Source organism: Talpa occidentalis, unplaced genomic scaffold (assembly GCF_014898055.3).
Source record: "Talpa occidentalis isolate TD23 unplaced genomic scaffold, MPIMG_talOcc4v2.1 talOcc4.11, whole genome shotgun sequence".
In the NCBI taxonomy this organism is placed as follows: domain Eukaryota; kingdom Metazoa; phylum Chordata; class Mammalia; order Eulipotyphla; family Talpidae; genus Talpa; species Talpa occidentalis.
Window position 1 is genome coordinate 4967588 of NW_023601104.1, and position 24720 is coordinate 4992307.

At 45.4% G+C, this 24720-nt stretch overlaps 1 protein-coding gene across 3 annotated transcripts in view; it reads right to left on the reverse strand.

The window, feature by feature from the left end:
- Positions 1 to 24720, reverse strand: part of SCG5 (secretogranin V) — a 55008-nt gene that overhangs the window by 18632 nt on the left and 11656 nt on the right. Inside the window, exon 1 of one of the 3 annotated variants that reach the window (XM_054700268.1) lies at positions 5550 to 5771. The exons of the other annotated variants lie outside the window; for them this stretch is intronic. Coding sequence (XP_054556243.1) covers positions 5550 to 5685 — 136 coding nt within the window. The 5' untranslated portion in view covers positions 5686 to 5771. Of the gene's footprint in view, positions 1 to 5549; positions 5772 to 24720 lie in introns of those variants that run through there. 3 annotated transcript variants of the gene reach the window in all.

Sequence of the window (24720 nt, forward strand, 5' to 3'; positions counted from 1 at the left end):
CTAGCCTCCAAATGGAGACGCCACCAAGCAACTGGTTTACATTTATGTAAAATTTCATTGTTTGTAATGAGAGCAAGTAGTCTGCAAATTTTCTGCATTAAAGGAAAGGTATTCATTTTATAAATTTTCCATGTGAATATTTAAAATAAGATTTACTTTTATATAACCCATAAACATCTAAACATAGCCAATTATTTGACACTCAATTTTATTCTTTTATGTCCCTATTCACATTTTATGCTTGTCCTATCATAATACTCTCATTGCTACACGTTAAAATCTATTAATATTACAATCAATCTCTATCACTGTCATCTCTATTACTGTCAACCTCTTCCATCTCTTGCTGGTTTTTTGCTTTAACATTTTGATGTTATGCTAATTGGCAGGCCCAAGAGTATAAATTCTTTATTTGTGTTACTTGGTGGTAAAGTAACAAATTAATTGACTAATCATATTTTGATTTATATTTCTTCTGATAGTACTGCTACTCTCATTTGTTGTTTTTTGCTTTGGTAAATCTTTGACCATCCTTTGATTTTAGCTTTTCTGTATATTTCTGATGATTAGTCTAATCTGCACTGTGATGGCTGCCTACAGAGACATTTAGGGAACCCATATTTATTATTACGCACTAACCCAGGACCTGCAAAAGGCTAAAAAGACAGATCAATAGGCTTGGTATTGATACATCTGAAGCTTTGCACAATCTTGGCACTAGAGCCACCACAGTGTTTGCTATAGGGCACGCTCTCTGTTGTGTCAATACATGTCTCAACTTTTGAAAGCACCCTGGCTTGAGTGCCAGGAATTATCCAACTTGGCTTAGGGGAGAATGCATGTCTTAATGCTCCATTAGTAATTAATGAAGGAAGCAAACACAGTTTCCTTTATGAAAGGCCTGCCAGGGCTCTGTTTACCTCTGTGCACCAGGGCCATTAAAATGAATGCAGCACTTGTTAGGAGCAACAGATGTTTAGCACCAGGCAGATACATTATAACACAGGCTCTTTTAAGCTACATTTAATGACATCAAATCAAGAAACACTCACTGAGGCAGAAACCGTGGGAGATAGGTGAAAGTAAAAAATGCTATCTTTTGCTCTCCAGGAGCTTGAATTTTATAGACAAGAAAAGTAAGAAAGTATAGCAAATATTTGCAAAGTGATATATCTGAGTATACAACCAAATGCTTCTTAATCTGGTTTATTATAATGTTTACATTATGCCCATCGATGGTACCTAAAACCAAGTCAACCAAAACATTATGAGGCTATGGATGCTATTTGGTCATTTGTTGCCAACAGACACATATTTTTAAATCATTAATATTCAGTCAGTTTAAAAAATGTGCACTGAGGGCCTCCCTGGTGGCTCAAGGGGTTAAGTCTCAGAACTATGAAGCTACTGGTAGTCACTGCTGCATGAGATCAATCCCCAGCCAAGGATGGTGCAGCAGACCTCTCCTGTCTCACCCGCTGCTCCCCTCAGCAGTGTATTTCAGTCATTCTGCCTGTTCTGCTTCCCACTCTGTCTCTGGTGAATCCTTACACTGCCCCCACCACCTCTGGCCTATACCCCAATTCTTGTATGCATAAGCAAATAAAATTAAAATCTTTTTAAAATGTGTATTGAGCAATTACTACATATGAAGACCTCGGCTAAGTAACAGAGGGTCAGCCATGAACCAGACAACATGGTTGCTGCTCTCTGAGAGCTCACAGTCTAATGGGATACACAAAGAAACACTTAAAATGCACTTTTCATGCATTTACTTAGGTAACTGGGATACAGACACATCTTGCAGGTATGTAGAGGAGAAACATCTGACCCAATCCTAGGATATGGGGCATTTACTGCAGGAAGCAACATCCCAATGCTTAGGTCCTGTAGGAGATAGAAATAAGATAAGACATGGTTCCTGCTCTTCAGTTGGTGATTCATTCCAATAGTTCAAAACCTACAAAATAAGTCACAATGTAAGATACATTCCCCAATATATTTCACTATGGGATAGACTATAAATGTAGAAAATCAGGAAGTTTGGAACCTTTCAAGGAAACTTGAAAGGGAGGTTCTGGAGGAGGAGGAAGTTCTGGGGAAGGGAGGTTCTGGAGGAGGAGAGGAGACCAATGTCAAGCAGGTAAGTATGAATTAATATAATAACAAATACAACCAAAGCTTCCTGGGAAGGAGAGTCATGTAATAATTTGATGTTGTATAGAACATTCATTTAGCAATAGTTTAAAGTCTTTGTTCCCACACGGGGGGTACATATCAGAATCACTTATGGAGTTTTAAAAATTTCCATTGTGGGTCAGGAAGTTGACTTCACGCTGTGAAGCTGTCCGCAGCCTCTGCAGTGCGGGTTCAAACCTGGCCGGCCTTGGAGCAATTCACATGGCGCAGCAGACCTCTCCTGTCTCACCTGCTGCTCCCCTCAGCAGTGTACTTCGTCCGTCTGCCTGTTCTGTTCCCCGCTTTCTCTGGTGAATCCTCTCACCCTTCCGCGCATCTGGCCTGTACACTGGTTCTTGTATAAATAAATAAATAAATCTTTAAAAAAAATAATAAAAATAAAAATTTCCAGTGGCCCCTATTCCAGATCCACTGTATCCAAGTGTCCTTCTGAAGACCACTGTACAAAAGAAGATTAAAGTTAAGATGTCCTGCGATAAGCCTGCTGCTCAAAATCAAGGGTGAATTCAAAGGATCAGGGTTAGGGTGGCAGCAACAGAAGCAGAAATAAGAGAGATGCCAACCAGTGCATGGAGAGATGAGGCAAAAGTCCACAAAATTTTCAAAGTCTAGAAGTCCCCTGATTTGAGAAAATAATACCATTGTTAAAGATAGGATCTTTCATTGCATGTCAAAATTATCCCAGGCAATCACTTCATTCTATCCTGTGATGATGCTTTCTTTATCTACTTCCATCAGAGCCACAGCATTTCACAATGTTTCCAGAATATATAAAAAATATTTAATTCTTGCCAAAAATCTTGTAAAGCCAGTTTTGTTTATATAAACTTTGTTTTATATAATAAATTGGTATTATGCAGCTATTTATTTGCAAGCTCTAAATATCAAATCATTGGTAAATTTTCTTTGTATTGTTATGGCAATAAAATGCCCATAGTTGTCATGTTCAGAGGCCCTGGAGGGTTAGGAGTAAGGAAGGAGAAGGCGACCCCATTGATCTGACCTGGGCCAGGATCCTTAAATCTCCTTGTTGGCTTGTGCTAGAATTCTCCATACAAATCTATGGCAGCTCTTTTCCTCATCTTGGGGGAAGGATGGGGGTTTTCCAACAGATTTCAGATCTTTCTGTACTTCCATCCCCTGCTTCCATACTGGATGTCTCCTCTGATTGTCCCCTGTCTTAGATTGGCGATTCAGCTTATTGGTTTTAGTAGGTGATCTGATCAACCTCAGCTCCCCATTTTGCATGCAGATTGTCCATTCTCAACACGGCAGTTACCAGAAGGACATATGAAGACCACCACCCAGAGTCCAGCACCGATAGTACTCGCTTATCCAGAAAAGAAAACCAACTTTCTGGTTAATCAATAATTCCTCTTGGTCTTAAATCCATTTTCTTGCCCTAGTGATTTTCAGATCAGTTACCAGTGTCTAGTAAATGAAAACTGAATGTTTGCTAGTACAAAATATTCTACCTGTTGACTCTGAATAGACCAGGGTTTTTTGTTGTATTGGTTTTATGGTTTGGGGTTTGTTTTTTTTTTCAGTTGTTTAGCTGTAGAGTGACTCTCTGCTATCACACCTTGATGTCATTTGACCCTCCGAAATGCAGTACATGAAACACAAATTCTGAGTGAACTGAGGTTTCTAAAAATAGTAGCAGCTCACTTATCTTTCTCTGGAGAATACGATTTTCCATATAGAATTTACTAAAGCATCTCCTTCAGCATCAATTTCCTTTTTATTTAACCATTTCAAAAGAAAATTTTCACATAAATCTCAGTTAATACTTTTTTTTTTAATAGAGGCATGTTTTTATTTATTTATTTATTTGTTTGTTTGTTTGTTTGTTTTGTTTATACATGCACTGGGTATAGTAGAAGCACGGGAGGGTGGGAGAATTCACCAGAGCCAGAGCGGGGAGCAGAGCAGGCAGAAGGACCGAAGTACACTGCTGAGGGGAGCAGCGGGTCTGCGCGCCATGTGGGACCCTCCTCCGGTGGCTGGGGAGCAGCCAGGGATCGAACCGGCGCTGCAGAGGCTGCGGGCAGCTTTGCAACCCAGCGCTCAACCGCTGCGCCACCGGGGAGGCCCTCAGTTAATACTTTAAATGGAAGCTTTCTAATATGATTTTATCTTTTTGGATCATTTGAGGTTATTATTGGGAATATCAATATAATATGTCTAGCAGTATGTTCTCAGAGTATTAAAGTGCAGATAACCATAGAACTATATTAAATGGTTGCAGCTGCTTGGTTTTAAGTTGGCTTCTCCCTCCTTATAAGCCAGTCATCCTGGTCACCTCAAGTCCTTTTTATAACAAATAAAATGAGAGTCAGCCTAGGCTCTGCAAGTCTTGTCTTCTAACTCTAGTGCAAACAGCCCCCCCTGTGAGGATCTTGTTAAAATGCAGGTTCTGGAGGCAGATGTTGGGGCCTAAGACTCTGCATCCCAGTAAGTAACCAGGTGACATTGATGCTGCTACCACAATTTCAGTAACAAGGGGCTGGAAAATGAGGGGGCCAGACTTCCACTTCTTCTATACAAGATCAGTGTAACTAGGAGGGAGACTTGGGGCGAGAGTCTTGGTTCAAGGCATTTGTGACAACCCGTCTGGCTGCTGAGGCTTTTTTAAAAAGTCACTTGAGGTTTTAGTTTAAGGAGCTGTAGCTGCAGTTGAAGTCCTTAGTTAAGGTTTCACTCTAATTAAAGAGGCATTCCCTCACATTTTATAAGGAAAAAAAAAAATAACAAAAAACCCTCAGGAACGTTTTCTCCTTAAATTCTGTGGGAAATGAATGTAAACACCTCCCTCCTGAAGATAAGTTCTCACAGCATAAGTGATGTCCTTCCCAGAGCCTCAGGCAACCCCGGGATGCAAGAACCCCCCTGGCTGGGACTGGTGGGGTAGTTTTGTTAGAAGTCAAGGTTGGTAGAAATGAAGAAAATGAATGGGGGCTGGCACTCTCCCCCATTTGTAATATTATGGTTTCAATAGTTTCAAAGTACTTTTATATCCTTATTAAAAACGTTTTAGTGAGGTCAGTAGGACAAGAATTACAACTCATAAGTGAGAAAGTGAATCCCGGGAGATTGTTACTTGCTTCAATTAAGCTACTCAGCAAGTTGGTACAATCTGGAGACAGGATACCAGCAATTTCCACTCCGCAACAGCAGCAGAAGAAGCTCCATGGGGCCTTCCACAGCCATCCGTACCCTTTACAGTGGGTGTCCATCTTCCAAAGGTTAGCTCTAGCTCCAAAGCTGGTGGTCTAGACCTTTCATTCCTCCTTAGTTAAGGTGGCATGACCTGTCAGAATAAAGGGGTGCTCTTGTACTTTCAAGCTCACCCTGAGGATCCCAAATGGCAACCACCTGGTGGGTCAATTGCCCACTGTCGCCAGGCACCAGCAGGGCGATTCTGAGATGGGGAGCCTGCCCAGCCCTCGCTGCTGTGGTTCCTCCATGTCTGAGTGCCAGCCTCATTCCAGAAGGTTTAGAGCATCCAGACACAGCCCCTGCCTGCAGACTCTGCCTCACAATTTGGTAACACCCTGACAAGCTCGCAGCCAGCAGAGTCTCATCCCTACCCCACCCCCGCCCGCAGCCCCATGCCGGGGCTGCCCATGGAACCGTGCAACTGGGCATCGGGGCTGGGCAATAAAGGGGAATTGTGGCGGGGCAGCCTGGTGCCAAGGAGCCAGTCACCCACCTCATAAAAAGGGAGTTCCGTGAGGAGAGTCTGGCAGGGAGCGGGCACACACTCCTGAATACCAGCCATTCAGCTGAAGGGAAGGGATCCAGCAGTTTTCACTTATGTTACCACAAACAGCAGACGCTAAAAATATACTGCGGTCTGGGCCTTCATTCCTCCGGCACGTCTCGATACATCATTTATAAAGCGATGACCCGTTTTGCTTTTGTGCATGCTCTGGGAGACTGAAGTGCTCAGGTTGTTCCAACAAAGGCCACCCTCCTCCAGTTTCTCCTGACGGACAGCCGGAGGTGCAGGGGGGAGAGCACCTGAAGACAGCAGGAAAGAAAGCGGAGAGATGCAAAGGGAACTAAGAGGAGGGAAAGCAAAGTGGGACAGAGGAGGCAGCTGACGTCTGGTTTGGAGGCTGCAGGCAGGTGTGGAAGGGGGTGAGCAGCACACGGTCTGCAGGCAGCAGTGGGCTGGACATGAGGGCCACAGAGGTGCCCCTAGGGCCTGACTGAGGATGGACTGACTTGCCCCCAAGGTTTTGTTTTTTGTTTTTCCCATCCCCCAAGACAGGAGGTAAATAAGCACAACAAAAAGTGCAAACACTTCTCAAAGACTGTAAGTGACAGTCACCTTCTGTCAATCCACACTTTGGGCTTCTTCTCAGGACAGAATTCTGGGGGCTTCACTACACACCAGTGTGCAGTGTGCTGGAACAAAGAGACAGAAGCAAGGGGAAAGGGTTGAAAAGACAAGTAAATTGGCCCTTATTAATGGGGGAAACATGGGGCCTCCCTGGTGGCGCAGGGGTTAAAGACAGAGCTATCAAGCTGTCACCAGTCACTGCAGCACAAGTTCAATCCCCAGACAGGGAGCAACACACATGGTGCAACAGACCTCTCCTGTCTCGCCTGCTGCTCCCCTCAGCAGTGTATTTCAGTAGATCTGCCAGTTCTGCTCCCCACTCTCTGGTGAATCCTGCCACCACCCCTACCCCCACACCTCTGGCCTACACCCCAGTTCTTGTATGCAGAAATAAATAAATCTTTTAAAAAAAAAACCAAACAGTGGGGGAAACACTTGAAAGAAAGGCCAGGAGGAAACTAGGCTTCGGCAGTGCACACAGTGTATTCTGCACAGATGCTGACTGACCACGCCATTCACCTGAACCCCACATAATGTTATGAACCAATAGACTTCCATCAGAAACACTTAAAAATAATTTTAAAAGGAGAAATGGCTAACTTGGTGGGACTTAAAAACCTTAGACTCTTATAGCCATGTTCTTGCTTCCTTGCCACCGAATAATCCAAGTGGGCTGAAAGGAATGAAAGAATTGAGTACGTTTGAACATCCTCAAAATCAGCTCTGTAGAGAAAGACCTTTTTCTGCCTTTGCTTCCCGGGGAGAAATAAAAGTCCTAAAATTCAAACACCACAAATGAATGGCAAATCAATAAAATTTTGAAGAAAAATCAATACATAAAATTCAGGCATAGTTATGAAAAGTGACTAATTTTTATTTACTGAGGACTCACAGGCAAGAGAGTATCTTTTCTACAAAGAACCTTTCATAGCTGCCAGTTTTTAGGCCCTGGTGCACATCCACATGCTGTCACACATCTGATAACATGACAGCCTTTCTCATTCTCCTTTTTGACTTGGAGATAGTTTGCCTGTGGGAGGATCAAGTAAGATACTATATGTAAAATGCTTAGCTCAGTTTGCATGTAGCAAGCCACTTTTATTATCCAATCAACATTTCCTACTCTCCCAAATGAATGATCCTCTCTATTTTTCATCCTGGTGATTACTGTCCTACATTTGGGCCCAAGAGCAACAGGGGCTAAAAACAACTAAGCTTTTGCTAAACAGCAGTGTCTGCTCCTCAACTTAAAACTAAATAATTAAATTAATACTTGAACTCATCCTACTTGTTTTTTCAGAGCAAGCATCCCCCAGTTCCAGCCAGGAGGCATAATCCCTTCCTTTAAGGATCTGACACCCAATTTCAGAGGACAAAACACACCCGCATAAACACATATTTGATGGAAGTGGCCACGGGCATGGGAAGGGAAGAGATTATCTGTGGCCTAGGAGAACAAGACCATAATCACTTATACTTAGAGCTGGATGTTAGGGCCCACACGCTCCTCCTCAGTAACAGAACGGTGAGGGTGAGGGCTGTTTAGAATGGGGAGGGCTTATGTTGCAATATCCACATTCTCCAAACCCATGACGTGACCCCAAAGCACACAGCATTTGGTAATTGAGAAAAACAAAGGAATGATTCTATCTATGCTGAACTGGCGTATTCATTGATTTGCCCCAGGGCAGGGGCCTGGTTCTGGCGGTGGTTTGCTCCAGCACTCCTAAAGCTGGGAGAGCAGCCTGGTGGCTCACAGGGACTTCCCCATACAGTCTGCATCATAGGCTGGCACCCTGCACACCCCTGGCACATCCTATACATGCAGGAGAGATCTGAATTCAGCTGAGCCTGCCAGCAGATAAGCAAAACAAAACACATCGTTCAGATATTTTGTCTTCAAAGGCAATTGTTTTCATTCCTTTTCTTTCTTCTACTGCTACCCCCCTCCATACTAGGTTCTAAAAAAACTCTGCTTTCTTCGGGACCACAGGGAATATTATCATCATCTACTGGGCGTCACGCAAACAGTGAAGGCAGGACTCCGAGTCTGGGTGTAGGGCATCCGCAGCTTTCACATCTACATATGGTCTCCATTTAGGATCACAAGCGGAGTTGTTTATTTTAGAAAAGCTTTTTAGTTCACTTTTAAGGTATTTTGCTTAGGCATTGCTTGCTTTTCAAAAGAAGAAAATGTGTATTTTTTTCCAAAGTCGTGTTTGTTTTGGCTGTTTACTCATTTACCAAAGTTCAAATTTTATTCTGTGAATTTAACTAATTTTCCTGCAGCCACCACAAGACCCACATCCCCCAACACAGGCACATGTTACCCCAAAATAAATACATTAATTTGAAAATGAAGCATTTTCAGGTTAGCCGTGAATGTTGTAAATTAAAAAAGAGTCATTTTAATTGGTACTCTGCAGTAGCACTTTCAGCCCCTTTATATAACTTTATTTGCTGCCTGAAATGAAATCTTAATACAACAATTTGTACCAAGGCCAAGTATGTCTTTGTACTGAGGTTAAGGCCCCTTGTGAGTCCTTTTACAACTTTTTTCTATGATTCTTGCTGAAGTTGTAGGACTCAACTGGGAGTCAGAATGGAACTTCAGTTGAGGAAATCAATTGTTGAAAAAAATAACACGACACATCAACAAAACTGTGGTGGGGGCTGGATTAAGCGACGACATGGACAAAACTATGAAAAACTCAAAATATGAACTTGGGCCTCTAGCTCCTGGAGTTCTGCTGTCTCCAGTTCTTTACAGCACCCGACGACAACTTCCTTTCTGACACTTCACTTACAGGTGACATCCTTGGTCCAGGGCCTGGGTCATACCTCTCTGTTCTCAAAAACGTGACATGTGCTGTGCGCCCTCTCTTTGGTGAATGGTCTCTGCTACGATAACGAGTATGAATTAGTATGTGGGGCTCTGATCCTGTAAACTCTTTGCACCCCAGAGAGCTTGTGGGATGAGTATTTTAATTTAAAATACTGACTTCGAAACAGGAGTCCAGCTGAAGAGAGGTCGGGAGAAGGCCATGGCAGGGACAGTCCTGGTGGGCAGGAGGAAATCAAGGTCAGACCAGACCCAAGCCAATGGCTAAGTCTCCTAGTTAGTAAGCATCTCCTTCAATACAAGAGAAAATGAGAGTTGCAGAAGTCTAGGGCATGGGATGCAGAGAGTGCATGGCTCACGGAAGGAGGGGGGCACACCAAGACATGTCGCTAACAGTGGGGAACTCTGTCCCAGGCTCCAAAGGCCCACTAAGGCTGGACCTTTCGAGCCAGCACGAGCTTTAAAGGGAAGCAGCTCACTGGAAACAAAAGGCCGGGGAAAAGGCATGAAGTGGTAGCAGAGACCAAGAAGGGCCCATTCTGGGGGGTGCAGGGCCTGGCGTGCTCTGTCAGCCCCAGCCCCCTCTGTCGGCTGGCTTGGTGTCAGGATCCTCCTTTCTAAGGGTCTGGAGTGAGGGTATGTGGTGTGGTGTGCTTTATTTCCCGTGGAATCCCCTCCACTCTTGGGCAAATTTAGACAAGGGGGACTCAATTTGGGTGACAGAGGCTTTCTGGACCATGATAAAGAACATTCTCACTAGGCCTATAAACTGGTACCTGCAGTAATGACCTATGCTTTCTCCATCCAAAGCTTCTGTAAATAAGTAAGTCTTTTCTAAATAGCTAGCATAAACATTTGTTTTGGACAAACAGAGATATCCTTGTAGGACATTCTATTCTGTTTCTGAGTTTCTGGCAGTTACTATCATTTTCTTTTTTCTGCTTTTTTAAATCCCAGCTTCAGGAGGGGAGGGCAGGCAGAGTGTGTACTGGTAGGAGGGGGTCTGCTCAGACTAAATCTTCTGCAAACCTTCAGTAAAGTTTTTCTGACCTGTAGTTTTCCCATCTCATACAAATGTTCCCACCCTCTGCTTTTTTACATAAATGTCATTTCTGTCTGGCAATAGTTATTAGGAATAAAACAACATCCCCAAAGATGTAAATGTCTTTAATGCCGCCAATGGCACAATCAAAAACAGTTAAATGGCTATTTTATTTTATGTGTATTTTACCATACACAAAAAGAAAAAAACCAACATCCGAGAACATTCACCTACTGTGCCAGGCACATACCTGAGCTGGGTTTAGTGGTATATGGGGAAGACACAAGGGGTCACAAAGCTGAGTGGGAGATGCTTATTGACTCACACCAGGGAACCCAGGAGACCGGCACCTGCGACGTGTCCTCATTCGGGTGAGGCACTCCATGTGGAGACTGAAATCACAACTCACATGTTTCCTATGAACCTTAAAAATGTCCAGTGTGGGCCTCCCTGGTGGCGCAAGGAGTTGAGTCTCAGCACTGTGAAGCTATTACCAGCCACTGCTGCGTGAGTTTAATCCCGGGCCAGGGAGCTACCCACATGGCGCAGCAGACCTCTCCTGCCTCCCCCGCTGCTCCGCTCAGCAGTGTATTTCATTATTTCTGCCTGTTCTACTCTCCACTCTGTCTCTGGTGAATCCTCTCACCACCCCACCACCCCCCACATCTCTGACCTGTACCCCAGTTCTTGTGTGCATAAATAAATAAAATAAATCTTTCAAAAAAAATGGCCATCTTTCTAACCCACAGATGGTAGAGGGGGAGGGGAAAGCACAATTCAAAGGCATAAATAAATCCAGACTTACATTCAAAAATTGCTTTAAAAATCAATAAAATTAAAAAAAAAAAAACCAAAACGGCTTCAACCCAAAGTTTGACGAGAAGCACTGATAAGAAACAACCTTGGCCTCAGTCAATTTCCCAGTCTCTCTCCTTGAAGTAGAAATCAAATGTGAACCATGTGGGTCTTTAAAATGGTCCAGTAGCTTCAATTCAAAAAATTAAAGTGAAATTAAATGTAACAATACATCCTATATACCCCAATGATTAATTATCATTCTAATGTGATATCGAACAGGACTGAGGAGATAGTTTCCATTCTCTTTTGCAGCCTGCTTTCAAAACCTGGTGAGTATTTGATAGCAGGAGCACATCACAAGTCAAACCAGCCACACTTCAGGTGAGGCTGCATGTGGCTGGACCATTCGGTGCATGGAAGATGATGGAATGGATATGGTGGGCCAAAGTACACTCTGCAGTCCGGCTGCCTGAGTTTGAATCTTGGCTCCAACCCACAAGATATATGGCCTCATCTGTAAAGTGAGGTTCAAGCAGTGCCAGTCTAAAGGGGTTTGTATGACATTGAAGTAAAATAAAATAGTTCCGGTGAGGTGTTTGGCATGGATTCTGGCAAACAGTAAGTGGTCGCTGTTGTACAATGGCTGAGCTCTACACTTAAAAGCTTCGGTGATCCTGAGCAAGTTATCTTACCTGTTGGAATATCAGTTCCCTTCCCTGTGAAACAGGGTGATAACAGTGCTTCATTGAGAAGATTAACTGGTACAAACACTTAATAAACATGCATTTCTTTCCCCGTGGATTCAGGTGTCAATAAACAGAGAAATAGCCAAATGGCTGGCAGAGTGAGAACAGAGGTAAATGGGCCCAGATAATTGGCAAGCTGGGCAGTCACAAGGTAACTATGCCACAAGCCAGCAGCCAGATGATTCCAAACTACCTCGGGCAGTTTTAGTGTGCCTGCTAGATGATTTCTTCTGCAGCACCTTTACCAAAGCTTTGGAACAGCAAGCGTTCACGGTTTCATAGGTTGATGGAGGATACGTTTTTATCTTAGATGATATACCCCTCTGTGTGCATCATTCAACAGGCAGTCACTTGGCATTTTATAGCTACAACCATGACATGATTTCCTTGGTGTTAACAAGAAGAGAAACAAATAAATTATTTGTCTCTTATAAAATTCACAATCGCGAATGATAATAGCCTTGTCTGCTTTCCTTACCCAGAGGTTTGTTTTTGCATATTTAATGGCTTATACAAGGTTTTGAGAAGGGAAACTTAACAATTTTAATTAAAACCATATTCTAAATATCCTTCTGCTCCTCTGCATATTTGTTTATTTTTACTCAGGAGTGATTTGTTAAGAGTTTTGGAATTACCGGCGAAGAGCTTTTGAGGATGTTTGAAATCCATGATTCAAAACAGGGAGGGACACAAGAGAGACAGGATTGGTTCTGACATCAGGAGTCACCAGCCACTCCTCAAACTCCCGGAACCCTCCATCCAGCTCTTCAAGGAGAGGCTGAAAGGCCTCCAGGGTTTTAATGCCCCTTCGTGCCTGATTGTTCTAGAAGGCTCATTTCTAAATGACAGTGAAACCGCTGTGAAAAACAAAGCGAGTCTGGGATGATACTGAGGCTGGTCATTTCTCCCACCAATGGAAAGGGACATTTTGACAAGATGCAAACCTGGCTTGTCTCAAGTTCAGTGAAACTAAAGGTAACAATAAAAAATGAAACAAAATGAACAAAGAGAAAACATCCTCCATTAAACTAATTCCCCCCTGACTCTATCTACTTTTATCTCTATCTCCACGCCGCATCTTTTGGCAAGTAGCACAAACGAGGTTTAGTGGTTTGGTTTGGTTTTTTAACACAGGAGCGAACGCTGATATGATCGCTTAACTACATAGAAGTAGGTATTTATTTATTTACTTATTTCCAAAATGGAAATAAAACCAGTGTCTTGAGAACAGGCATAGAGTTGACTCAGGACCCTCATGTTGTTGCCAATATTTCAGTGCTCTCAGGCACACTTTCGGGGAAAGTGGCCATGTGAATAAATGTACTTTTGATTCATTTCAAAACACTGATAGGAGATTCAAGGGACTTGGAGGACGAGGGGGCACACCACAAAATTGTCGTGTAAGCCCTGAAAACTTTTTCATCCAGAAACTCCAAAGGGTGTTGACTGGTGCCCATGCCCAGTACCCTTCTGTTGGAGTAGGACAGGATGGCTGTGAGACAGACCCTGGAGACACAGAGAGAGGCTGGGCTCCCGGAGTCATACCTGGCTCAGGCCTCAGCTCGGAGGGAAGCTGCTATCAGTATTTATTACGTGTTTGAGCCGCATCTCCTGAGTGAGACTGCAGCTTCCTGACCTGTGTCTCCTCCAGGATTCTCTGCATAGAGCAGGTACTCAATACTTACTTGTTGATACAATGGCCTCCATTCTGTGAGCCTGGAGGTGACTAAACAGTTCTCAGCAGGCCACATGTTAAACAAATAAAAAAATCCAGCAGAACACACAACAAGAAATCTCACTATTACTGATCCTAGAAGTAAACTTACAGAGAAGTGAATGAAAGGTACAGATCTTAGGCCTCAGAGGCCTACAGATCCAATTGGCAAGACCCTGAACCCAATTTTGTACTTGTAATTTTGTATTCTTTTCCTTCAAGAGGGTTTCCACACTGCATAAGATTCAGGCCTCACAAAACTTGGATCTGCTCAGGGCTGCTCTAAAAAATGAGTTAGGAATGCCATCTTCGATGTTTCATCTGTCCTTATTTTAACTCCTACTCCTCCAAAGCAACTATAGATGAGTTAGCTCTGTCAGTGTGGACACATTAGCTCTGGGTGTCCTCATTTATGGTATGATGACAGAGAGAGAGAGAGAGAGAGAGAGAGACAGAGAGAGAGAGACAGAGAGAAGCATGGCAGAATAAGTAGGAAAAGGGAAGGTCAAGAATCTCACCCTGACTGGTAAGTGACCTTAAGCAAGGGATGTCACGTCAAGGGACCACAATGTTCTCCAGTAAAAGAAGCACACAAGTCTCTCCAAAGGCCCATCTTGTCCTGCAATCCCAATACCTCCTTTGTGCAGCGTGCCCACCTCACAGCCATTCTTAGTGAAGCTTACAACATCATTAAGGGTACTCTGGGTTACTCTGGTGAGTTTCAGACTTCAACTTCTGCATAGTGCAGACATTTGTCAGCTGAATGGTAAATAAGGTTGACGTCACTGGGTTTGACGGCCTTCAAATAAGCACGTTGTTAGGCTGAGTCCAAGATGACACTCTGACGTGAGCCAAGAATGATGGGGGTGCAGCTCCCTTCCCACAAGAGGCCCTGGATTTGAAGCTGTGGCCAGTTTCTCTGCAAACTGGGGAAAGGCCATTCCTTTCTTATGCCTCTACTCAAAACCAGGCTTCTTTTTCTCCATGACTTGACTGCCCACGCCTGACAGCCAAGCAGTCATTAAAATCATTCAGGGCACCCCCCTTAAAATCCTAAGTAGCCCCAACGACTCCCAGAAACTACCAACTTTAAACTTCTGCAGATCCACAGGGAAAGACAGAGGAGGGGAGGATGAGGCAGTGAGGAAGGGGTGAGAGCACAATGAGGGTTTTTGTGGGGCTTTTATGGGGGTTTTTGTGGTAGGGGAGCTATCGTGACCACACCTGAAGGGAGAATCCTATACTGTCAAAACATTAACAAGGGTGTAAAACAACAGTACCTCGAAAGTCCATACATACATGCATACATTCCTGCAGAGACTGTGGACCAGGAATTGTTCATTTGAAAGGGGATTCTGATGATCGATTATGTCAGAAAAATGACTCTTCTAAGTAGCTTCGTCTGGAAAGTGTTACAGCAATTAAAATAGTCGATCTAACCATGCTGATGTCTGTTCCGCAAAGTCAACTTGGGCAATACCGGCTGGGCAAGGAATGCGTCAGAAAGCCACCCTATTACAGAAGATCCCCCCATTATATAATTCCATTTATATGAAAAATCTACAGTAAACAAATGCGTAGGGACAGAAAGTAGGTTAGTGGTTGTCAGGGTCTAGGGAAAGAGTATAGGGGTGGGGGGAACTTGGGGCAATGATGGCTACCCCAATGTTTGTTTTGTTTTGTTTTCGGGGGGAGGGGGTGATAAAAATATTCCAGAGTCGAAGGAGGTGGTTTGACTATAAAAACCATTAAATTGTATATTTTAAATTTGTGAATTACATGATATGTGAATTATATCTCAAGGAAACTGTTACATATATTTAAAGACCAGCCCCAATCCTTCCTCTACGGACACACACCACCACCCCAAGTCAACTCATGATTCTTGATTGACAGGTTAATGACAAATGCCCACGCAGTGAATGTCCCATGTGTGTGACTGGCACTCCGCCTCTTTATCACCTCAGTCACTCAAGACCATTTATAAATACCCTCCCCAGCCCTCCCACCAGCGAAACCAAATTGTCCAGGGCCGATGGCACCACCTGGTGGCCATGATAGGACATCCCTGATGCGATATATATATATATATTTTTTACTTTAAAAATAATTTTTTATTTATATATTTTTTACATCAATGTTCATTTTTAAACAATATATTTGCCTCTCCCCACCCCCTCAGGTGTAGTCCCCATAGAGTTCCCTTCCCCAAGGCACCCGTGCACCATCACCTCAGTCCCCTGTGCTCCTCCCTCCTCCCTCTGATCCCTCTCCCTCCTCCTCCCCTGCAGGATGTCTCTGGTTTATAATTGTCTGTTGTTTTTGTTTTGTTTTGTTGTGCTTTGCATTGTTATTATTTTTTCCCCTGATGTCTTATTTGGTTCCCCTACAGTCCTCCTGTAAGTGAAACCATCCGATATCTTTCGGTGCTCCCTCCTCTCTCCAGGTCTGATGACCTCAAGCACAAGTCACCATCTCCCCTCCTTCCAATGTCCGAGTTCAGTGAATTCTAGTTTAGGTAACTTCTGATTTATATTCAAGCATTCCTTTCCACCTCTTGTCCCAACTACTGCCCCATGTCTTCCTCTATTGCTACTAAAAAGGTTAAGACACTTCAGTTCCCATGTAAAAGGAAATCAGCAGATCTGAAAAGTGGTTAGACGCAATGAGAGCTAACGAAGAAGCATTGCATCTAACAAACATTTTGGAAAATAAGAAAAGCAAATTTCTACCTAATAGATGGAAAGATGACCACTTTTTGCTGGTCATCAAGCACATATAAATTAAACTAGTATCATTTTTGCCTGTCAAATGATTAAAAATAAGTAATACTCATAGCTATTAACAAGTTAGTTGAGATTCCCACAAACAAGGGAGAGAGAGAAGTTCTCCCGGTACAGCATTTACAGGAAGCAGTGTGACAGCATGTACGAAATGGAACCTGAAAATACGCAAGGAGCCTGACCCAATTTCTCTTCCCACAGAATTATATGCCCTAGGGGAGCAAGAACAAAGAGGGAAGGCAGCATAACTGTGGCGGGGACTGTGGGTGCTTTGGTGGTGGGTGCACTATCGCGGCCATACCTGATGGGGTATCCCAATATTCCCTCAATTAACAATAAATAGAAATTTCAAGACGTTATATACCCTAGAGAACTTATCAGGAGTGCACACAAAGGTTCATGTGCACAATGTTTATGATGGGAATACACTGGAAAATCTCTAAACGTAAAACACTTGGGGAATGCGTAGCTGAGCTATGGCATAAACATGGAAAAGGATATAATGCAGTTACTAAAAATAATTACACTGATTTTTTAAAGGAATAGACAAAGAGTCTTGATATAAAGTATAAAAACCCTGATAAAAATATTGACAGTAGGATTTTAAAAACTGTACCTACTACTGCTTATCATCTATACTACACATATACACCTATAGAAAAAGAGATAGGAAAGATAGCAAATGTTGGAAGTGGGTATCTCTGGAGGGCAGATTAAAAACAAGTGATTTTTCAAATCATCCACAATGGCCGTTAGTATTTTTATAAGAAGAAAATTTTCTTTTTTAAAGATTGCTTTATTTATTTATACAAGCACTGGGTACAGTCAGAAGGGCCGGAGGGTAAGAGGATTCACCAGAGCCAGAGCGGGGAGCAGAACAGGCAGACCGACGAAATACACTGCTGAGGGGAGCAGCGGGCGCAGCAAGAGAGGTCTGCGCTCCATGTGGGACCCTCGCTGGCAGCCAGGGATCGAACCGGCGCTGCAGAGGCTGCGGACAGCTTTGCAGCCCAGCGCTCAACCGCTGCACCACCAGGAGAGGCCCAAGAAGAAAATTATTATAAATAAAAAAGCAATCCACAGCACCTAGAGTCTTTAAAGGTACCTCCAAATTTCCTTCTGTGTGCATTGGCAGGAAAAATGAAACTTCTAGAGTATAAACTCTGCTCTAGAGTTCCATGTGGGACTTCAGCCTAGACCCTCACCCTTGAGCTGGTCGATCTTGGTCAATGCTGCCTTCAACCTGCCCTTGTGAAAGGGAACCATGCGCAGAATTCCTGAGGACAAAAGAACAGCATAGATGGTGCCTAGCATGCAGCCCTCACAAAATAAACATTAGTCTTCTTTCCCCTAGAGCCACATTTAAAAAAAGCACACTATTATTCAAGGGTGCACTTTCTCCTGTAAGGTATTTAGAAATAGTGTTCTAAGCTTTAAATTACATCTATTAAATTACCATTAATACCCTAATTAATTACTCATTTCCAACACAGTTTTGGAATCAAGAGAGCTTTGATGTGCTCTCCCCAGACAGAGCTTTAATATCACGTTGACAGGATGAAACTATAAATTCAATGACAAAAATTCGTGGAGGCAAATGTTCTAAGTTCTGGGGCTGATGTGGATGAAAAAGCGGAACTTCTGTCCCAACACTGCCCATCGGGCCTTCCCTGCACAAACAAGGCTGGGCCTGGAAAGGGCACGGGGCACTGAAGGACCCAGCGCACTGAGACATCGTGTGTGCCTCTCTCGTCCAGCACAACTGCCCTGCGAATGATCCTGGGGCCTCACGCCTTTGGGTTTCTTGCTTCATTCCCTTCCACTGAATGATTCAAGCTGTGCTGATAAATCTGCTTCGGAAATTAAAAGTTGTGTAGCCAGAGCCGAACTCCGAGATAGACTCCTTCCCGTGATTCCTCACCGAACAGGCCTGGTGCTCCCGGGGCAGCAGGACACACCCTCTGATGCCCCTCGGCCCCCTTGTTTGCCTACATGGGAGCAAGGATGGCCCCCATTCCTGCCTTCTCGGGACTGTCGCTGAGGGCGAGGGGCGACCTGACTAGCGTGGGGCACACATGAACTCAGGAGCCTGAACAGGCTGCGGCGAGAGGCAAGAGGCGAGAGGGTACTGATAACTTGATCCACAGCCTCGAGGGGAGCTGGGAGCCAGCTGACCACTCCCGCCTGCAGGCATGTCCTGCCCAGACCCCTAGGCACCAAAACTCTGCCTGTAAAAAAAGCCAGAGGCACTTACCAGGCTCCAGTGTGCTGTATACAGACCTAGTTAAAGAGAGCTGACTGCCAAAAATTCTCTTCACTGACCACACATGCAAAAAAAAAATCCTGATATTAGTCTAATGTATCATCTACTGTCAGAATAACTTCTCTTCCCCCTGCCTTCTCTTCAGAAACATTTTCAGACAATAGCACCTGCGTTGCTGCCATATTTTTGCACACTCCAGCGACCAAGGACTATTCAGGGGGTTGGACATGCTTGGCAAAAGGTCCTCCCTCATCCACTGAAGGATTAAAATTTAAAAAAGAAAGCAAGAAGAGAAGAGATAGCACGAGGAGGAGACAGCCACTAGCTCAGCTTGGGAGACAAGCGTTTGGAGTTTCCAGCAGAGGGATGCTTCCCAGCTGGCCTGTCCACTCCTGCAGCTTGGGAGGAAAACGTTAGTCACCCACACTTGTCCAGACTGCACCGTGCTCGTGGACACAGGCCTGCGGAGCTGGCACGATGGCATCGGAAGGTCTCCAGGGCCTTGGGAGGGAGAGGGGTGTCACCTGGAGGGGCTGCCCCCCCCCAGCCACAGTCTCTGTCTCATGAGAAAAAAACCCAGAGGCCGCTGGGAGAAATGACCGGTCGGGACATGATCTGACATGGATGACGTCAGGCCCAGGCCAAGCACCACTCCGTCTCGGCCAGACCAAATGCCAGAGGAAGGCTTCTCTCCCCACTGCGGGCAGCGCCGCCACCCCTGGACACCAATATGCTTTAAAAAATGCCGAGGTCAGTGTCTGAGTTTATAATCAAATGTGTCCGAGTGAATGGTCAGATGGAAAAGGAGGAGCTGCCGGAGGAAAGATCCATTTTACAGATTCTCCAGCTCCTACCCAGTGTCCTAGGAGGCACATTCCTTCTGTGGGCTCCAGGACACCCACACAGAAAGACTGAAGAAACACCCTCCTCCATCCCCAGGGGAGAGAGGGTGCTGGGGACGAGCATGGGAGCATCTGAGCATCAAGAAGAGACATACCCAACCCATCCTTACACCTTATACCACAACCACCGTCCCTGCTGCTGTAGAGGAATCTCCAGGTGTGCAGCAGCTGCTTTTACCTGCAAGGTGAGGTGTTAGGGGACACTCCAGAGACACGGTGCAGACGGGCTGCAGAAGGCAGGAGCTTCCCTGGGGGAGCTTCCGGCCTGAGTAATACAGACCACGTGTCCTGTCCCAGATGCTCTCAAGTAGAGACTTCGTGACACCTAAAAGTATCCAGGGCCTCCCTGGTGGCGCAAGAGGTTAAGACGCAGCCTATGAAGCTTCTGTAGCCTCTGCAGCACGAGTTCGATCCCCGGCCAGGGAGCAACCCACATGGCGCAGCAGACCTCTCCTGCCTCGCCCGCTGCTCCCCTCAGCAGTGTATTTCAGTCAGTCTGCCTGTTCTGCTCCCCACTCTGTCTCTGGTGAATCCTCTCACCCCCTGCACCTCTGGCCTGTACCCCAGTTCTTGTATGTATAAATAAATAAATCTTTAAAAAAAAGTATCCACCCTTTGCCATCCCCTCCTCTCTCTCCCCCAAGACCACCCTGCACTCAACACGTTCTGGCTGAAAAGTGTATTTCTTCTCCCTTGTCCTGCCTGAGTCTGAGTCCCCATGACCTATATCCCACCTTTGTGCCCTGGGGGCAACCCCTTCTCCCCCCCGGAGAGCCCCCCAGGAGTGACTGACTGATTCACAGAGAGCTCTCTGCTTCTAATCTATCTCACTCAGACTTCAGGTTCCTCAAACAAAGACTCTAAGGCCCAGTGGGTGTTGCTCCTTCTGTCTGTGGCTCCCTGGTGATCGCCGGCTGAGCTGGCCCCCCTCCGGATGCTCTTAGCTTGTCACCCTTCCACCTCGGGGCGCCTCCAGGGCGAGCACCCGTGGAAAGTACATCAGGGAATAGAGATGGGAAAATCAACCTAACCCAGTTTCAGCCTTGATTTTCTGTCCAAGGACTCAATTCCTCTGGTCAGAATCTAACCTTTACTAAAAGGTTAAAAGATGTCGCTTACTCACTCGTACCTATTCACAAACAGCCCGTGAAAAGAAATGAGACGAGTGTTTATTGCTTTGAAAACACACCAAGGTGCGTAACAGGCACTGGACAGTGACTAAGTTAAAGTGGGGATGTGTCAGATGATGACTTGGGAGGACACCTGGCTCCGGCAGGGTGTCAGCGGCGGCCCCCCTGATGCGCAGGCACGGGGCGCACGCTGTCCTGTCCACCCGCACCCCGCCTCGCCCCGAAATCTGCGTCCACGTGCGCACACTTCACCTGGGGCTTGGCCGCTGGCCAAATGGTCTCTTTGACCCGAAAGATGCTCCTATAACCTAGTTCATGGCCAAATATTATATGAACAGCTACAAGCACAAGGACCAGAACAGGGCAGAGTGGAGGATGGAAAAGTGGCTGTTCACTCCAGTTTCCAGGCCGCATCCATCCTCGCGGCAGGCACAAGTTCCTCACTCCTAAACGCCACACTGATGGGGGGTAGAGCATGTCTCAAGATCGGGGTGCGGGGGGACGGGTTCCTGCAAAGTTTAACATGCAGCCACTGGGGACAGTTTTCCCAGCCAAGCCCAGAGGAAGCCATGGACCCCCTCGGATATCTGTGTAGGATGAAAGAAGACCGAGAGAAGTGCTTTGTATTTGAGTGACATTCTGTATCGCCCAAAGCACAATGACGCACCATTTGACTGTCATAATCACCCTGGGACGGGCCTGGAGAGCTGATCTCCGTTTGCAGCTGAGGAAGATAAGCTCCGCAGAGTTTAGGGGACTTGCTTAGCGTGACACGGCTGAGCAGGACGAGAACCCCAGGGCTTTCTGCCCAGTGTCTCTCCTGTCATGCCACACATCGGCCACCCTTCCCCACCAGCCACACCACGCGTCCCTTCGCCCACGTCAATCACGTGGCTCGCCGTGGTCAAAGTGCATGCTTAGTTTTAATTGTGGTGCCAAGCTGTGGTCTGCTAAACTCTTCCAGCCTGCTCCAATCGTTTTCTTTACGAACCGTGGTGCCCAAGGTATTTGCACCAATTTGTTCCAAGAGGGCATTTTGTCAGAAAATTTGCTTCCCGTAGCCTCATGTCCCTGAAACGCCATCTGCCCAAATCCGCATGTGGTTTACCGCGACTCCCAGCATTATTACAGCTTCTCAGCTAAATATCACAGGATTATACAAGTCTACGGGGAGAGAAGACAGCTGGGAGAGAGATACATACAAATCTAACACAGCTGGCTTGCCAATAACTCGTAAAGCTCAAGCTGTGTAACTGTGGGCAACTTTCAACTTCTTTAACTGTTATAAAGGTTATATCAAATGAGACAGGGTACAGGAAAGTATTTTTGCAAACCATAAAATATTACATAAAGCTTAGTTACCACTATTCCATTTCCTACATGTGCATGATCCACTTTGTCAATTATCTGTGGAAAATTGTTCTCTGTGGTTTCCCCGGTGACTCAGCACGCTTCTCGTGGCCTCACCCTTTTTCCAGATGGCACATCCCAGGTAACGAGAAACAAGGCCCTGGCTTGAGCCCACTGTGGCTTCAGATGGGACGGCTGCGAGGACGCCTGCCAGGAGCCTCTCTGCCTGAGGAACTGAGCTCCCACCAGGAAAATCTCACACTGAAGGAAAAAGGAGTCTGGCTGCCTGACCCGAGACAGGGAGCAATCAAGCCTGCGTGGTCAACAGGAGGAAGGGATTTTCAGCCCCTCTGGTGCCGGGACTCAGCTGTCCCCAGCCCCTGGGTGAAACTTACAAAAGCTCACGAGTGGGCATGGGGAGGGGTGCTATGGGGAACCGTGAGCAGTAAAACAGAAAATGGTTTTCCTAAAAACTCTCTAGGATTTTGGAGCTTGAGGGATCTCCCTCTGGCTTCCTCGCGTACCCAATATAGAGCTCCCTGAGGTTGTAACAGCTCAGTGACTGGGGGCCAAGGTGTGCCCAGAAGGAGACAGGAGAGGTAGGCAATAGCCCCACGGAATGGGATCGGTTCCTCACACTCAGGGGCATACACATGGTATGCGCTGGAATCTCTAGAAGTATTTAGGGCGCTGGGCAGGGAGTCGAGGTCCTGAAGGCAAGTGAGAGAAAAGCCAGCAAATCTTGGATTGGCAGGGTTAAAATGCTCCAAATGTTCTTAGAGGTGTTATGGGCAAAATGATCTTGGAAATAACTTAGTCTCACTTGTTGGCTTCTCAGAAGTCAGTGTTGTTTTAAAGAAGTGCCCAGCCAGGGTATTTCCAAACATAGCGAGTGTCTATTAAGTGCCTGGCACTGCAGATTAAAAAACAGGTCGACCTCATGTCTGTGCCTGCGGATCCGACAGTCCAGTGAGGAGCGAGTGCTCCTCTTTTGTAAGTGCCAGTTCACAGGGTCTAGAAGCAGCAACTTCAAAGCAGGACCAGCAACGAGCCATGGGGAGAACACACCTGGGTCTGGCTAAGACTTGGAACCCACAAGCCGCAGCCCCCGATAAGTCACTGCCCTGAGAGTCTCTTTCCGTATCTGATCAATGTGAGCAGGACACCTGCCCTCCCTGCCTGTGGCAAGGAAATTACTGTATACAGTGTGCAGGGCCTGGAGATACGGTGCTTGGAGATATGATGCCTGGACACAATTTGTGGACCAGAGGTGAACAAATAAAGAGGTATACCCCACATGAAGACAAACTCACGCTCCAAATGTAATTGAGCAGAAGACTGTCTTTATGTGGATTAAATCATTTTCCATAGAAAATAATAGCTTGATAGCAACTGGGTCACATCGGCTCTGGTGTGATGTTTAATTGGTATGTCAGCTTGGCTTGGTGGTCTAACACCTGTCTGGATGTGGCTGTGAAGGTATGTTTTAGATATGTTAACATGAAAATTTTTTTAAATTGAAGTGACATTTCATTATATATCATGCAAGTTTCAGGGGTGCGTCCTTATAAATCAACATCTGTATGTAATACACTGAGTTCACCACTAAAAGTCCAGGTCTACACAATGGAATATTATTCAGCAATCAAAAAAGATAAACTCATGCCATTCGCAGCAATGTGGATGGAGCTGGAAGGAATTATGCTCAGTGAAATAAGCCAGGAGGAAAAAGAAAAATATCAGATGGTTTCACTTATAGCGGGAATATAGGGGAGTCAAATAAGACATCAGTGTAAAAAATAATAACAGTACAAAACACAGCAAAGCAAAAACAGACAATTATAAAGCAGAGACATCCTGCAGGGGAGGAGGAGGGAGAGGGATCAGAAGGAGGCAGGGAGGAGCACAGGGGACTGAGGTGATGGTGCACGGGTGCCTTGGGGAAGGAAACTATGGGGACGACACCTGAAGGGGTGGGGGAAGCAAATATTGTTTAAAAATGAACAATGATGTAAAAAATTAAAAATTAAAAAAAAAAAAGCCCAAGTCTCTCCTTCCATACAACTGACCCTTCATATCTGGTTTATTCACGCACACCCTTTTTCCCCTCTGGAAAGCACTTTAAATCAGCAGACTGTGAGTAAAGCAGACTGTCTTCTAGAATGTCAGTGGGACTCATCACAGGCTGAATAGAAGAGACTGAGGTTCCCTGAAAAGGAAGGAATTCTGCCCCCAGACTGCCTTCAGACCCAAGATTACAACATCACCTCTTCCCTGGGGCTCCACCCTGCCAGTCGGCCCCGCAGACCTCAGACTTGCCAGGCCCCTCCACTGCACGAGCCAATTCCTTAAAATAAATCTCTCTCTGACACAGCAACAGAGAGACAAAAAAATAAATGTTTAAGTATTCACTACTTTCACATATTCAAAAATGTTCAAATATATAAATAGCTCATGTGCTCTGTTCTCTGGAGAATCTGACCAATGCATGAAGGTTCTACCGACTTCCATGAAAATACAGGCTCACCAGCTCCTGTCTGGATGGAAAGAAACTCCTCCCAAGTCCAGTCCCAGAGACGGCACCGGCATCACCATTCATCACA